This window comes from Halichoeres trimaculatus, unplaced genomic scaffold, assembly GCF_033239565.1.
Source record: "Halichoeres trimaculatus isolate MK-OKI-2021-1 unplaced genomic scaffold, fHalTri1.1 fHalTri1_scaffold_3, whole genome shotgun sequence".
Classification (NCBI taxonomy): Eukaryota; Metazoa; Chordata; class Actinopteri; order Labriformes; family Labridae; genus Halichoeres; species Halichoeres trimaculatus.
Genome location: NW_027437181.1, coordinates 33,378,180 through 33,396,218, shown reverse-complemented (window position 1 = coordinate 33,396,218; position 18,039 = coordinate 33,378,180). Strand labels below are relative to the sequence as shown.

Here is an 18,039-nt window from a genome sequence, read left to right as displayed (position 1 = left end):
AACTTGTGAACATAATTTTTGGATAACTGTAAAACAAGTAATAGCAGAATTTCTGGGAGATGAGTCCTTAAATAATATGTCATAAAGGCCATAGTTGGATATTTCTGGTTAGTGGTAAGTAACTAAAAGGTCTTGGAACATTAAAATATCAGCTTGGCCTCACCCAACATCTCTGAAGTATTTAAACAACATGCACTCAGACCACTCCTAGTGTCACCCAAAAATTCTAAAGGCTTAGCAAATGCTTTCATTTGTGTGAACATGATAGTGATAAAACAGGGGTGTACATTAAAACAGACTCTGTCTCCTGTCATTAACCCTTTTCAGGCTCAAATAAAGTTTTAATAAGAGAAAAAAAATCAGATATTTGGGAAAAAATATCCTGACTTTTTTTGAGCGAGACCTTCACATGCTATGCATTCTGGGATGTTGCAACATTGTAATAAAGCTACCCCAGAGGAGATAAAATCTACTAATTGGCGTGTACTGTATCCGTTCATATTCAGGATTCATCTAATGCTGTTTTGGTTTCAAATTAATGGAGGTTGGTAGTGAAACTTACATGAAATTGATGCCTTGAAAATCTGTTTCGGTGAAACCAAGGAGGCAGCCATGTTAAAAGTGACACAGCTCTACCAATTGGTGGGGTAGTGGGAAATTTTTTGTTGCTAATGCACAACTAAGTTCTGTAGTGGTAATTCTCATAAAATGTGGATTTAGAGTAATTAGGTAACTAGCAATTAGCTGTTGCAAATCTGTAACGCCTGCCTTGAGAGGGTTAAGAGCTGAAGAGATATGATGCCAAAACGCTGCCTGGCAGGGTGCTGCTAAATGACAGTGTATGATGACATATGTCTCTCTGGTGGGTAAAATCCACAGCTAAACAACAGAGTGATGATATGAAGAAGACATTCATGCTTGTGAAAAGCTCAGTATCTCTTGTGCTGATGTTTGTCATGCACTCTCTCATCATACCTCCGTTCTAATAATCTGTCAACACAGCTGCCTATCAATCATCTTTGACACCAAAAAAAAGATTAACTTAACCTTATCAGTAAAAAAAAATAAATAAATGCAGCACGCTGAGCTCTGACTGAAATGAAATAAACCACATTTCAGGGTAAATGTATGTTTTCTAATTTTCTAGTCTAGTGTTTCTTAAAGAGGGGATCACAAAATACTGATAGAAGATCACAAAGTGTCTTCCAAAACAATCAAAAAAAGCCACCATTATAATAATAATATATAATAAATAATAATTGGATGTTACATCCATTACTGATAAACCAAATTAGAGGGTAACTTTTATATAAACTCATGAAAACAAAAAATGTGTGATCTGTTTGTCACAATTTTTTGTTGTTGCAAGACCCCAAATGTGGGTCTAACCAGGGCAAAAACTCTATCAGTGGGGTAGATGAATTTAGCAAACACAGCATTATGTGCACCGAGGTTGTCTGATTTCTGCTGATGAGCTAAAACAAGACCTTTTCTAACTCACGTTTCATTTGATATGATGATGGAAAAAAGTTTTATGACCCATGTGACAGCCTGTCACCAGAGGAATTTTAACAATTTTGCTCTCACACAGGATTTATTTTATTGTGTCTTGAGTTTTCATTTAAGTCTTAAAGACTTTGAGCTTGGAGCATTTGTATGTTTGTGTTGTGCTTCGTTGTACTTTTAAGTTAAAAGATTAAAAAACAAAGTCACAAGAATTAAAAAATCTGCAAAACTTAGATTATAGTATTACAGTGTTTATGATCATAGGAAAGATAAAAAAGAACTTAAGTATGCACCTCAACACCCTTACCCTAACCCAGCTCTTTTGTCCCTAACTTAACATCTAAAGAAGACATGAGAGCAATAAACAGAGACAGTGTTGAAATTTCACACCTCCTCTTCACATCTCTCTCCGTGGTACACTGCATGTTTTGAAATGGAATTCAGGGTACTTTTACATAGCTGCCTTATTTTTCAGCCTTTAACCTCTTTGAAAAATTATTCTTGAATATGATCATTCATATCTCAAACTGGTGCAGAGTAATTAGTCCACACCTTTATTTTGATAAGGTTAGATTACTGTACCACCCTGTACTCAGAGATATCCAAACAATCTGCAGGACAGCCTCAAGATAGATAGAGCAGCCAGGGTCCTGACAAGCAGAAGTAAATTTGAGCACAGCAAAAAAACCCTTCAATGGCTCCTGGTTTCATACAGAATCAGTTTCAAAATTATATTATTAGTCCATAAAGCACTCAATAGTTCAGCCCCTCACCACAATTCTGACCTGTTCACACACTACAGCCCAACCAGACCCCCGAGGAAAACTTTTTCCCTTTACCCTCAGTCAGAAAGAAGTCCTTTGAGGAGGTCTTGAGCTAATGAGGTTCAACCGCTAGCTGACATTAGATCCATCACAACTATTTCTCCTTTTTGTAGGACAAACGTAAGATTCCCCTCCCACCCCTATTAACACCCACACTTATCTTTTTAAACTTTTACTTCAACAAAAAGTTCAACCAAATCAGTTTTCAGTGCCCTAATCCTGCTTCTGGGATCTACTACAATTCCCTTGAAGTATCCTACAGTGGCATTTCAATCACAGGAGCTCTATCCACATTTAATCATCTCACTATTACATTTCATCAATCATTTAATCACTACAATGTTTAGCTTCCCCCCACCCCACCCACCCTCACACACAGACACACACACACACACATACAATTATTCATTATTATTTTTTTTTATTCTATTTTATTTTATTTTTATTTTTATTTTTTTCTCTGTTTCTGTTCGAAGTCTAAAGTACCTTGAGCTTACCTTCAATGAAATGTGCTTTATAAATAAAAAGTGCTCTTCCTATTTTTAATGCTCGAACAATTCTGTGTGATATCATTTTTAAAAAACACTGTTTGTCACAAAAAAAACAGTTTTAGAATTAAAGTTTTATGCGATCAATGATTTTGACACAGACTGAGCTCCAGACGCAGCTCAGCCCCCCCTCGTAAGAAAGGTGTGGACACGCCCCTGGATGCACCTTTCAAACTGGCACCATTTACTGAATCCTGGCATTTCTTTGAGTACAGTAAGTTCTGTAAACTGCGTCTCCCGTCGTTCCTTGCGTCATTGTGTCAACATGGCGCCTGTCTGCCGGACAAAAGGCGAATCTGTCTGACGGAGGATAGAAACCCAATTAGAAACAGAGAAGACATTTTGGGAAAACTGTCAGTGTCCGTGTGTCCCGGTGGTCCAAGGCTGAAGATATATGGTCAAATAAACACCAGCGGAGGCTCGTAGACTGGGATATTAAGGTAATCCAAGTCCTGCAGCTGCAACTACTGCTGCCTTAAAGCGGTCCTCCTAGTCCGATCCGTTTCCTTTTCTCTGCCTGCTGATAACTGAAAACTCCTTAAAAATTTCGGCAATGCTGCGACGTTGTACGAGGTGGTTACGGTTCACAGCAGCTCAACTATTGTAGACGGTGTAGTCAGAAAACTAGAAAGTCCGCCTTTAATTCGGCACACACATCGTCTACTTGGAAACACTTAATGGAAGACAACATTAACTTTTCTTGGTGTACTGTGGTTTGAACCGCCAAGCGCGATGTTTTCACCACAATCTCGCATTAAGGCTGAACGACAGTCAAACATGCACTGTTTGTTGTTCGTGGAAGGTTTAGTTTACACAGAAATACCCGCCGAATCAAAGCATTTTTAATCATTATCCATTCAAACTCTTCAAAAACCACTTATTGTGCATGTCAGTCCTCATAGGACCAAAGAAGTACTGAAATCGTGTTTTTTCCAATGAGATCCGGTGCGTCAGGCGATCATTTTTTAAGGGGACGCTCCAGGGTAGGTGTACGCAAATTTTGGATTACAACTCTCCAAGTGTGAGAGGAAGCAGCGATTTTTGGTGAAGTTTCAACTCCCAATGGTGGTTAAAAAGTGTCCAGCTGTAATTAAAGGACTTTGTCTGCATGCTCTACTGGCTCATGTCTGCAGCAGGCGTCACTTCATGTGCCACGACGTCTGGTTAGGATCACAGGCAGGTCACTGGGTTCAGGGATGTGAGCACAGTGAGTATATATAAACTTTTATTAGAAGTAGGCCGCCAAGCACAGGAAACATGAAAGATATATGAAAAAAAACAGATGATAAACTGAACCTCAGTCTATAGATAGTTCTTGATGTTACACAGAGGAATCCTCAGAGAAGAGGTCAGAGGTCAAGCTCAGATTGACAGCAGCACCTGAAACACTAAGATAATCAGTGTCTGGCTGTTTTGTGTGAAACCTTGAAGGCACATTACTTCAGAGGTAGACAGTATCCTCCTGTTTGAGACTGTGTGTGCACTCTCATGTGTGTGTACATACTTTGTCTTGCTGCTCTGCAGAGATCCCTTCAGCTGAGCTGAGCTGTGCCAGTCAGCACTATTTGATTACTAGTTCCATCCCTGCTTGCACACGTGCTGTATTCCTGCACTGTCACATAATCATAGACACTGTAACACACAACACACACCCGTCTAATGCTTTTCACATCTAAAACTATCAGAGCTGCTGGCATGAGTTAATTTTGCTGTTTTGGTTCTAAAAACTAGGCTGTGTGTTTGGAGTATCTGGGCAGATGGCATCTTTAAGACAAAATGTGTGTGTCTGTTAGGAGAGATGTATTCTGTCTTCTCAGATATGATGCTGAAACATCTGATTATTATCTAAGAGCAGAAAATAGAAGTCTAGTTTCCATCCTTTGAAATGGCATCATTGAGCTGCAGTGCTGCAGTGTGTTATTGGAATGGTTGTATCCTTGAGTTACTAGTTAACTTGACAGATGGTTACACCTCTGTGTTTGTGTTTGTCCTGAAGACTGGTTTCATCATTAGCTAGAACGTATCTTAATCTTCTTTGCATCTTGCTATGCCTCAGTTTACATGTTATCTGTATTATTCCGTCTCTTAAGGTGTCTAAATTTTCACATGTTGCTGCTGGTGCTGGTGGAATACTACTGTATAAAATCAGGTCCAGTGTTGTCAGCCCCTTTTCTGTTTCTCCTCACTGAGCTTAAATCAGGCAGGGCTCCAGTATATGATCTTACAAGACTGCCTCTGTGTATCAGTCCAACAAAAATTGTGAGTTGATGTCATCAGGAAAAAAGGTTCCAAAAAATGCAGACAAACACACGAGCTGCTCTCACCAAGCACATGACCCAAGAAACCCCCCTTCAGACCCTCTGGGCCTCGTCGTTGTAACAAGTGAAGAACACTCCTGATAAAAGTATCATGGTTTTTCAGACAGCGGCATGAATGATAAGGGAAATATGAGGTCAAAGAAAGCAGCTTTGATAAATGTATTTGGTTTGGTGCCTCGGTAACCTTTATTCAAAGAGGTCAAGCATGAAGGATTCACAGTTTGGATATAGATAATGACCACTGCTGCATGTTACAAATTCCAAGAAGCAAAAGCAGATTTAGAAACTAAGAAGCAACTTCCGATGCTGATAAATAAAGAAGTTGTTTATCAGCACCAATGGGAAGAAAAACACAACTTGGGTCCACTTGGGGCTGACCCAAAAACCCAAGGATCCCCTTTAGGCTCTCGCTTCAGTTCAGCAGAAATAAACATGCTACAGCTACAAAAAAGTTTTTAGTATGAGCTGGTGTACTTTGTGTGTTTGTGTGTGTTAGCAGACAGGCAGTGCCAGCATTTCAAACATGGCACCTGCCATTATTGAGCTTCAAAACATCTCTCTAGAAAGCAGTGAAGAATGTTACAGAGGCTAAGTCCAAGTTTTCTACAGTGTCCGGTACAGACAAGTTATTGCCTTTGTGTTGCAGCTCTGATGGAGTCAAAGCAATCATTGCACAATCTATTGCAACATAATCAGTGTGAATGCATGTGAGGAATCCAAACACAAAGAACTCTTTGTTTCCTGCACGAAAAATCAAAAATATTGTTTATCCTCTGTATCCTTTAATCTCTATCTGTGGATCCTTTCACTCAAGGTCTATAAAAAACAATGTCTGCAGCCACTGCAGGCAGCTTCATCAGCCTGGCTGCTATATCATCGAATTCTCTTGAGCACGTTTTGCTGATCTGTCTTTTGTGATAAATTACCTCAGTTACCATCCTCATCTTCATCTGGAATGACCAAGCTCAGATCAGAGCAGATAAAACTTGAGACAGTTTTTCGCAAGAGTTTAATACAACCATGTTATGGTGGATAAAATAAAGGAGTTTGATATTCTTTCTGGCATATAATCTCAGTCTCTCTCTGAAAATCTGAAACAAAACCTAATGTATTTTTCGAATTCATAAGCTGGTTAAGAAAAAACACACATTATATTAAAATATACACGAAATGATGGGCGTAATCACAACATTTCTGTAAAAGAAAAATGCAAAAAGCATAAAGCAAATGGCACTATAGCTTGGCTATTGGCTGACCATGATTATAATCAGCAGTCAATGAGGGTTCAGCCAGGGCCAGCTGAGATTATATGTAAGAGTTCATTCATGATGAATACCTCAGTACAGCGATGAATACAAGCCCGGTCTACAACTGATATTTGGTAATCTCTACTTTGCAGTGACAACAACGCTCACGCTTTAGCGGTCAAAGCCCATTGTCCTGCCAGGATCACACACACCTGACTCAGACTGAGGACTTCCGGCTATTTATACCTCAGCTTTAGCAGCACCGCGACCCGAGGGATTGCATAAGAAACTCCACATTTGACTCTTTGATGTAGTCATTTTGGATTCAGGAGGGACAGGCTGTAAGCAGAGGCACAGGCATTGTGAGTTTCAGCTGGTGTGCACTCTTTCATTCTTGTTTTTTTCATTGTGCTTGTATTGCCATTGCAAAGCTGGACAATACAGTTGCACATCACATTTTGCATATTGTGTCGTTTTTTATATAAAACAGTGCTGCAAAGAGAAGCAAAAGCAGAAAACTTAAATAAAGAAAATGCATAAAGATGAGTCACAAAGAACAGTTTGTTTGCCTGTCAGTCAAAAACTTTAATCTCTTTTACCGGGTATGAACTGTTTGATCCCTGTATGGATGTCATGTATCTGTCTAACTTTGCACGGTGTGACTCATCCTCTGCAGCACAAAGTATAGAGCTTGGCTGCTTGTGATGTAAATTTTTCTTGGCATTTTTCCCAAGACGCTTGCACAGACACACACTTATACACACACACACACACACACACACACACACACACATACACTCGCCCTCACCCTCCCTCCCCGTTGAAGTGTTGACATGTCTGCTGACTTTGAGTCTCTGGCTGTGGCCTGTTTTTCTTCTCAGCATCAGACAGAAAAGCTTAGAGACAGATGTGTTATCTCAGTTCTCTGTTTATCTCCCTTTCTTGGTCACCCCCCCTCTCCTTCTTCAATGCAGTGTCTATTTTTGTGACTGTATTTTTTTTTTCAAATGGCACACAATCAAAGCTTGAGCAAAATACAGGGCACGTCAAAGGGAAAGAGTCGCGCTGAAGTGAGCATGTTTCTGCTTTGAGAACACACCATACATTACATGGGAACATATACGCAGTAATACAAGGGTTATTTAATCTAGAGGAATGCACTTCATGTCTGGAGAGCAGCTGCTGGGCTCTGATGTCTTACTGTGTGTGTATATGTGTGTGTATATGTGTGTGTATAGTGCTGTAAATCTGCAAGCAGGAAGGTCACAGATGTGTCTGTTCTTCCATTTTGTTCTGTGATTGTCTCATTGTTGTTTTTTTCTCTGAATGCGAGGCTTAGTACGAGTACAAAGGTCACTAATGAGCTAAAACCATATCGCTTGTTCTCAAGAAGATAATGTAGATCTATATCAGACAGCGTTTATGACCATTTTTGTTTGGTTTAATACCCGCTCAATGTGTTTGCATCCTATAATTGCCTTTCTCCTGTATGTTTTCCTGCACACTGGCATTCATATAGCACATTTATGCTTGAGGGAGTTAAAAAAAGCACTGCATGCGCATAGGGGACGTGATATGGAAGATTAAAATCTAGTGTATGCCTGCTTTTCCTTTAGTGCAGACGAGCAATGTGGAGTGGAAGAGCAATGCAGCCCTGTTGGACTGTAACATTTCTGTCTCCTCTTAAAAACGATTTAATGTAATGATGAAACTTTCAGCTTTATTTCCACCCCAGGTTGTTGATTCATTTTGTGCAAATAGTATTCTTTAAACAGTCTACAAATGTCTACAAACCTGTGGGAAATGTAAATGAAGATGGACAATACTCCCAATTTTTACAAACAGGTTTGAATACAGAATTTTGTTGTGTAAAAGTGTAATCATATTGCCATTTGGTCTGTTGGTCAACAATATATCTACTTGATTAACACAGTCAGCCATGTTTGCTGGAGGGAATCCTCCAGTGTTGAAATAGGAGCCCAAAGCAGAAGTGTAAAAATGTGCTGTTCCTCAAATGTGCTTTTGAGGCTGGCCGCAAAAGCCACACCCATATTGAAATTTCCATTTGAACCGCAGAAACAAACATGTTTACAGATTTGGGTCTGAATAGCCCGTTTCTGTCTTTATACACACTGTACAAGAGGTTGTTTCTGAGACTCAAAGGTTTTAGAGATATTTAGGCTTCAGGTCTTTCCTAATCAGACGTGATATGAAGTGTGGCTGATTTCTCAAATCAAATAAAGCAGATTTTGTTGCACCATAAATAAGCTTGGTAACACATCCTGGTAGAAAAAAAACTGTTTTGTTCTGAACAGCTCATTTCCCTTACTGCAAACATTGTTTCTTGTGATGGCCAAAATATACCAGATGTGTATCTGATCCAGCTTTGCTCCATCACTGATCAAATAAGTTTCTGTTCAAGTCAATGTGTCAAGTCACACTGGATCCACTCCATTGTGGTCCAGCTGTGTTCCTGCACCTGCAAGTTGTAGCAGATACACAATTTTTTCAGAATGCCGAAGCAGGGACGTGTCAATTCAGAAAAGCAGGTCAAGTGGGACAAGGAAGTCGTGCACGGAAGCCACTAGGGCTGGGACGGCATGCCATTCTCGTGATTCGATTCTTACGTGATTTTTGGAGGGATGATTCGATTTAAATTACGAATCTTTGAAATTTATAATTTTTGCGATTTTTAGTTTGCTTTTTAACACAAGAGCATGTGAAAAAGTAAAATGATGATGATAATGTCTATAGACTACACCAGGAACCATATTTTCCCATATAATGCTCATCACGTGAGTCAGAGAGAAACATTTCACCCTGTGCTGGAGAAAAGTGGTAACTTTTTTTCCAATCCAGTTTATTAACAAATACTGAAATGAAAAATTAGATTTGAGAAAAAAAATGTTTTTTTTTTGACAAAGAATCCCGATTATAATATTGTCAACAGAAAAAAATCCCAATATATCAATTTTCAATTTTTACTCCCACCCATGAAAGCCACCCAGAAACACCCAGTGACTTCCAAAATAATTACGAGTGCAGCCAGGTTTCACAGCTCAACCTCATCATTTGGATGGGAAGTGTGGGAACTCTTTGGTCTCCTGACCAGCTGTCTGGTGTCCTGCAAGTAGTCAGTGTGTAACAGAGCAAAGCTGGACCGACCATGCATCTGGTGTATTCCAGGCGTAACTCAGCATTTGAAAATATATCAGGATTATGAGTTGTGCACAATCAAAGGCACGGTGTAGCTGTTAGCAAAGAGGCTCAAAGCACACCTCAACGCTAGTTTGGTTGGTCACTATTTCAGTATGACATACAATGGCGAAAGTCTTCAAAAACTCAAAGTTAAAGATGTTAATAGGAATATTGGATACCACTTTTTTTCAGAGCGATACCAGTACAAGTACTCCCTCTTAAGTGCCCATCGATACCGAGCACCGATACCACTAGTTCTTTTGATACATAAAATTACAATGAACAGTGAAGGATAATTTCTAACACAGCACAGTCACACTGCCATAAAGTTCAAAATAAAATACAAAAAAATCTCTTTGAGTAAATGATTTGTTTATATTTGTTAATTAATTAACAAAAGGTGCAAAACAAAAGAAAAAATTAACAATTGTCAAAGTTTTAGTTTTTTTTTTTAACGAACTAAAGTGAAAAATAATACAGTTGGTGGTTCCACTTTGGTGGAATATTGGGTGGTTATAATTAAAAAATAATACAGTTAAACTTTTAACTCTCTTTTGTTCATTCATGTTGTCTAAACAGGACCTGGCGCCGATTACTGGCAAGGAGGGCTTACTCAACGCAAGATTTTTTTGCTTTGAGTAGCGGCTGCTGGTACTGGCAGTCTTTATGAGTACTGATACCTTGAAATAAGGCTGGTGTCAGCCCGATACAGATACCTGGTATTGGTACTTGCCCACCCCTAGTTGTAAACTAGCAGCTAGCAAGATTAGCAGTTTTAATAAAACCTGCTACCAACCAACCGTCAGTTACAGCGCTACCTGTGGACAAAGTGATGTCTCTTATCTATTGGGGTTTTTTTTGACAAGAAACAAAATTACAATTTAGCCACGAAACAAGAAATCTGTGTGTCCCGACATACCACTTGTTTCAATCAGCCATACTTACGTCACTAATAAACAGGATGCCAGTGAGAGAGGGGGTCACAGCGGTGGTTATAATTGAGCTCCATCTGACTGATACCATCCAAAATCACTCAAACAATGAAGATCTTAAACAATTCATACAGTGTTGACTGCGTCATCAATGAAGAGAGGCTTTGGACCTTCCAGCTTCACTTACTCAGTGTCATAATGACACCAGTGTGTACAGACACAATGCAAAACTCACGCCCAGAATGATGCACAGCTGGTGTATGAATGTCTGTACAAGAGGCTGCTGAGCACTGTGCTCCACGGTCAGACAGCTGCTGATTTACTGCAGAAAGGTGGACTTTAAAGCTCAATAACTGTAGAGTATCCTGCACTAACGCTTGTTAGACTTCTGGTGAGGTAAATGTCTTAGGCCAGCCATCAACAGACAGATGAATACAGTTCTGACAGATTATTGACATGAAAATCCTTCAAACAAGAATCTACCCCTACACAGATCAGATCAAGAATCAGAATCAGAAATACTTTTAATTCCAGGGGGGAAATTTGGTACACCACATGCCTGTGGCACTAGTTCCATTGAGATGAGATATCACAGAAACTTGCAGAGGACATTCAGTGTCATTAGCTGGTCATCCTTAACATTAGCAGTGATCTGTGATCCAGAAACAAAAAAATCAGGAAGAATTACGGATAATTGATAATGTTTTATTTTGTTTGCATTCACTGCCAATACTTGTGAGCTGTAACATCTAGTTGTCTGCTTCACTCTCATTGGTTAGTCCATCGAGGGCAGTCTGACCAGGAACCCTAAATATATTTAAAAATCTTAATACTTACTATTCGTGATCAGTAAGGCTCTGACATGGTCAGGAGCAGTAAACTAGTCACATTGACACCAAACTCTTGTGGATTATATGGACAAACTATCGCTTATGACAAGCAAGTGTGGCTTCCTTAAAGTCTTCCAGTGCGTTGCCATCCTCCTATGCTCTCTTTTTTAGAATGGGATGTCTGTAAAGTTAATATCACTGAAAAACAGTAAAAGCTGTGTCCTGCGTCCAGAGCAGCCAAAAGGGTTTTTTTCTCCATTCTCTGATGTATCTCGACTAGTGCTGCACGATTTGGGGAAAAGGTGCGATTTGTGATTAGGTGGACAATATTGCGATTGTGCTTGCGATTCAATGAAAAAAGTTGTGTCATGATGAGTCTACAGACTTGCTTGGTTATCATGGAGAAAAATCTGAATTGCATGTGCTGATATTTGCGATTGCGATAACCTCTTTTGCGATTACGTAATTGCATGTGCTGACATTGCGATTGCGATAATCGTGCAGCCCAAATCTAGACCAAAGGTTTTCTGCGACTGAACTAATGAAGGAAGGATCAATTCCACCGATAATACTTTTAAAGCATACACAAAGTGTTTTTTCAGAGAAAGGAATCAGATCCAGTGTCATGATTGAGACAAAAATATTAACATTTTTGTGAGTGATGCTGTTTGGTGTGGCAAAAGAAAACAGAACACCCAGAAGTGACTTCTTTTCCAGTGTTGTGTTTTTGTATCAGTGTGTAGCCCTGTCTCTTTGCAGAGTAACACTGTGTTAGGTGTAGTGCGTCTAACTGCTGCTGTACTGTCTGAAACACATCAGCTTCTCTGTGAGAGAAAATCGAGCCAAATGTGATCATAGACACAATGAGTATTTAATGCTCCACCTCATCTAATCCCATTTCTTCCACAGCAGGCTGCATGTAATGCTGTAAAGATGATATGAAATGTGCTGAGACTTCATGTTGAATCCTTTCAGCGGTAACTTTTATCTGCTGCTGTCAAACAGCCGTGGTCATTAAGAACTACATTTCCCTCTGAAATCTGGAGACGTAGAAGGTTTCTTGTAACTTTTCTCATTTTTGTTCTGCTCCCCTGCAGGATGTTCCAGCAGGGTGAGGAGCCTCGTTTCACCATCGAGCAGATTGACCTCCTCCAGAGGCTGAGGAGGACCGGGATCACACAGGTGGAGGTCCTCCACGCCCTGGACACACTGGACCACCTGGACCGGAAACATGGACACAAGCTGACCCACAAACCCTCCTACATGCCTCCCTCGTCTTCCTTATCTTCTTCCAGCGCCGTCACAGCCTCTTCCTCCATGACGTCCACTGCAACACAGACAACTTTCCCCGACAACCGACTGTCGCTGTCCCCTAGCAACAACTTTGACAACAACTCTCCACTTCTGCCCATTCCAGTCGCCTCACCTGTGGCCATGGCAGCGGTAGCCCAGAACGGGTTGGTTGCAGTGACAAACGGGAAGCTGTCACCACCCCGGTTTCCTCTGGGTGTGGTTAGTGGTGGTGTGACAGCGCCGGGCTACGGGTTTGAGACCACTGAGGAAGACATGGACGTTGATGACAAAGTGGAGGACTTGATGAGGTAAGACAGTAATCCACAGAGCGAGTTTATCATCACATTACACTGTTTGGACAAAGCCTGAAGCCCCAGTCAGAAACATCTGGTTTCATTAAACTGGTTCTGAGCTGTTGTCGCACATGAAAAGGAGCTTTACTGAGTCGTTTGACACTTCTCTTTATTTTTATGCACCAGATGCAAATAATATCATTGACTTCAGTAAGAGAAATAACTCGCTCATCAAACAAGGCTGAGCATCATTACACTCTAATTGGGACAGAAGACAGTGCTACCATGCTAGTTCAACCAATAGCTAAAATGAAGTGACAAAGGTTTTTACATTTGATCTGACCTCTTCACTTGATCATCACAGTGAACTTTTTTTACTATTCCTGTTCCTAAAAACAGGTGGTGCAGCACACAGGCACGATCACTTAATTCTACATTTCCCAGATGAATGAGCCTTTGCTGGTTGTACTGTTGGGTCATCCTTGGGGCAGTGGTGTGTACGAGGTGGGGGGTCCCACTCATGATCCAGTTGTTGAGAAATGCACTAAATTGCACTAAAACAAAGCGGAAAATATGGATTCAGGACTCAGAGATTCAGTGAATGTGATGCACTGGCCTTCAAAAACTCACACTGCGCTGGAGGATCCCCATGCCGATTGGCCATTGTGGTGAAAATGATTTACAAAAGACCAGACTTGACTCTTGCTATGCTAGCAAAACCAGTAGACAGAGTGATTATGGTGAGGAATGACATGCTGAAACAGGCCACCTGCTCAAGGTTGAACCTCAGGGGCAGGACCTAGACCACTAGGCCATCTGCACCCTGATAAACCCTTATTTGACAGTATGGATGGGTACCTTTCACATTTGAAACGATATGGTACCGATGCCCGGTACCCTTCATCGGTACCGGTACTTCACGATACCAATTTTCGGTACTTTTTTGTATTTATGTGGTAAAAAATATCAATTTGTTTAATAATAGAATATAAAAATACTTGGATTTGACATATTTATTCTTCAATATATAACCTTGCAATGCTGTGTTCATGTCCAGCATGGAAAATCACCTAGTCTTCCACTCCCTTACAGTCACAATGATGCACTTAGGTACCTGAACATGGTACCTTTTGGTTTTGTCTGAATCGGTACCCGGTACTTTTGACAGAATTCGGTCGGTACCTATAAAACTACCTAATTCGGTACCCATCCCTATTTAACAGTAAGGACTCACTGTACGACAGGACAGATCATCAGTATAAATTTCAGAATTTAAAATCTGCTTATTTAGAGTGTTATAGGCTGGGGGATTAATAGTTTTCACCCCTTAGAGCGCTCCACCCTGACTACGACACGATGCGGACAGTAGAGTAAGTACGTGTCAATGAGCTTTAGTGTTATATGAGGTCTATCTGCAGCCTCCACCACACACTGAATCTGAACATAATACAAGGATTAATATCTTAAAGTATCAACAAGACTGTACATAGCCACACACACACACACACACACACACACCACACCACACCACACACATACACACACACAAACCTCTAGTCGGCAGTCAGACGGCAGCAATCAGAGCAGTATTGATTGGAGGGTTTGTGAAAATGAAATCAAACCAGAAATAGAGCAGAGAATATTACAGCTCGACCCGTCCTCTGATTCCTGCACATTTTAAGCTGCAATCAACAGCTGCTGCTGTGCAGAATATAAATCATTCAATTTGATTGCACAAAGTGATGACAGGAGTCACTTCAGAGTGACTAAAAAACAGGCCCGGTCTGTCGTCTTTTGACAGAGGATGTGAACTTTAATAACTCTTTTCTTTTATAATTTGTTAGTAAAAAGAGTTTCAAAACAGTACAGTCTCTATTTGGTTTTATCTTAAAGCTCCAGACACACAAATGAAGAAAAATACATACAGTGATATTTTTTATCAACAAGCTAATGCAAGAAAAATGAGAGAGTGGGTTGTTGTCTATCAACATACAGATTAAATTCAGAGAGAGACAGCTCTGGTTAAGAGGACAGCAGTGAAAACTTAAAACTTTATTTTCTGACGTTTGTCATTGTGGTTACTCTCTTAAAAACGTATTAACTTGTCTATAGTCCACACAGAGGCACAGGGGGGTGCCAAGTATGTCTGTTTTCTGTTAAAATTGTTCATTTCTCAGCCTGCTGCGTGTCTCTTCTCTGCCCTGAGTCACAGCGTCTTTACTGCTAACTCTCCTCATTCACAGATCAACATATACTCACGTTTGTGAGGCTCTCAAAAAGTACAAAACATTCTTGGTGTCAGCACGCTTTCTGCAGATACACTCATCTCATCTAGATTGTTAATGATAACTCAGATACTCTAGCGAGGTTTCTGTGCCAGCGCTGTGTTCAGATTGATAATTAAAAGTCAATTTAATCATTTAGGGTGCCCAGGAGCTCATTTTTTGCCGTGGTATCAGGACAGATATCTATAAAGTTTGATTTTTCTGCTTCAGTCACAAAATTAAGAGGGTTTCATTGTTGGGTGTTGGACCATGAGCTTTTCTTGGCAATATTTGGTGACAGCTGCAAAGAAAATATTTCTTAACCAGACTTGTTGGTGGTATCTGCCACAGCTGACGGGTGTGAGTACAATGTTTTCTTTCCTTTGGTGTTAACTCCCGACTCTCCTCTCTGCTTGCAGGAGGGACAGTGCTGTGATCAAAGAGGAGATTAAGTCCTTCCTCGCCAACAGGCGGATCTCCCAGGCTGTGGTTGCTCAGGTAACAGGTGAGTGTCAGCATCATTTTGACTTCCAGGCCAGCTAAATTATCGCAAGAGCTGACCTGCAGATAAACAGACCTCCTCCTACTCCTCCTGTTTCTCCATGTCTGCCTCCAGGGATCAGTCAGAGCCGGATCTCACACTGGCTCCTGCAGCAGGGATCAGACCTCAGTGAGCAGAAGAAACGAGCTTTCTTCCGCTGGTATCAGCTGGAGAAAACAAACCCTGGTAAGATCACCCTCCACTCTCAGAGCTGCGTCTCGTTCATTCGTTCATCACTCAAGGTGTTGTAGGGCTGCAGCTATGGAATATTTCAGTATTCGAGTATCCTACTGAAAATTCCATGGAGTAATCGAGTAACTGGATAAAACACATTTTTGTTTAGTTAAAGAGCAGTTATTTTTCAAATGGAAATTTGTTTCAAGCAAGTGTAAAATCAAGTCACTTTGGGTGATAAATTTTAAAGTCTGACTAGATATGAGACATTTTTTCCCAGTGCTTTTGAAGAGCATAATATACAGTTGGGATTACCCAATAGCTTCATAGTGTGAAGCCTGCGAGGAGTCAGGTATGTCCTGTGAGTAATGTTCAGATGGATCTGCTGATGGTCCGGATTCCTTGATGTGAGTGGGACACTGTCCCTGACAGAGTCCCAGCTGAACTCTGGGTCCAGATTCGGCAAGTCATTCCTCCATGTCATGTCTAACATCAAAGGTTCATAGCTATATTCAAACAAGTACAAGTATAACTGTGATACCAGACCCCTGGAAGACCTAAAACTACTGAATACTTCATGTAAAGGGTGCATTGCAAGAGGAGTTTGCCAGGGGACCCCACAGGTTTTCAAAGATGATCTCAATTGCAAATAAAAAAGAAAGAAGTACCCGGTAAATTAAGACTCTTTCGTAAATCTTGAAATGTACGTAAACCATTCCTAATGAACAAGTCCCCCAAAGTGTGAATCCCCCTAGCACTCCAGCTCGGGAACTTAATAGGCTGTCCACCCAGGAAAAGGCCAAAATTATTGAACACAGGAGAGAGCAGATTCCATTTTAAAGAGATCTTACAAAGTTTCTCTGCAGCTTTCCATACATTCACTAGTTGGGAAACTATAGGTCCAAAATGAGCCCTGCATTGTTGAGTGGTTACATTGGAATATAAGACGTCCTTTAATTCAATGGGATGCTCCAAACTTGGCGTATAATATCACACAAGTGTTTCCCCTGGGTTAACAGTTTTGGGGGGGGTGGCGACGTTGTCGGTTGCGGGGGTGGGGGGGTGTGAGAGCAGGGGAACGAGTGTGGCATGAAAATTAGATAAGTAACATAAGGCTATTTTGTCTCTTAGATTAAAAACAAGGTATGGACCTGATTTATTGGAGAGGGAACTCTAAATCACTTCTGCTGTGATCTGGCGCTGTATGGAAAAAAAAAAACTCGACATTCAGGGGCGCGGGATGCCCCCCTATATAATGGTAGGATAAACACTGCACACTGTTAATGTGTTAAGAGCTACAAATAAACTTTGTTTGGTTGACTCTTTTTGAGATGTTAAAATATCGATCCCCCTCCACTATTCATTCATACACAGTCTCCTGCGCAGTCACACTGGCCATACAAGCCGTGCCATACTCTACCCGCCTGCACAATGAGGCGCAGAGAACACTGCAACAACTTCAGTGACTTTTAGGCTCATATTAAGTCATTTAGGTGTGACACAGCCCTCTGACACCCCCGCTATTGTTTAAAATGACTGTTGAGGGAAGTGGTTGCAGCCATCATATGTCACTGATCAAATGGAGTGTCCGCGTTTGTGAGCGTGTATGAAGTGCACCGCGCTGAAGCCCACCTCTCCTAAGGTGCCAAAGAGAAGTGAGTCTTGTGGTCACACTGGTCAAACATAATGGACTTTGAAGAGTGCATGAAAACAGTTCATGTAGCCAATGCGACCGCACTAAGAGACTGCTGCGAGCGAGACGTCTGTCTGTGATGTGTGAGTGCGGCTCGTTGACAAGCAGCTGATGCAGATCAATACATGCTTTCATATCAGTCTCCAAACTCCAGAAAAGAAGCTAGATTTGTTGTCAGTCACTATTTTGAAAAAGAGGTAACTTGAGGGGTCTGAAAACTCTCTAAATATAGCGTCAGCTCTATTTGAAATACCACTCTTTGATCTTTTTTAAAATTCAACGATTCTTTGAGGCAGAGAAAATTCCTCGAGCATTTTTTGTAATGGAGTACCTCGAATTATTCGAGGAATCGTTTCAGCTCTAATGTGTTGTTCACCT

The 18,039-nt window shown here is 40.8% G+C and overlaps 1 protein-coding gene across 7 annotated transcripts in view; it reads left to right on the top strand.

Moving 5' to 3' along the window:
* The first annotated feature begins 3,098 nt into the window (after positions 1–3,098).
* LOC141787694 (homeobox-containing protein 1-like) overlaps positions 3,099–18,039 on the top strand; it is a 33,138-nt gene continuing 18,197 nt past the window's right edge. For all 7 annotated transcript variants that reach the window (XM_074666321.1, XM_074666318.1, XM_074666320.1 and 4 more), the window contains exons 1-4: positions 3,099–3,318; positions 12,501–13,004; positions 15,673–15,758; positions 15,870–15,980. In XM_074666321.1, the coding sequence (XP_074522422.1) occupies positions 12,502–13,004; positions 15,673–15,758; positions 15,870–15,980 (700 nt within the window). In that variant the 5' untranslated portion in view covers positions 3,099–3,318; position 12,501. The remainder of the gene's footprint in view (positions 3,319–12,500; positions 13,005–15,672; positions 15,759–15,869; positions 15,981–18,039) is intronic.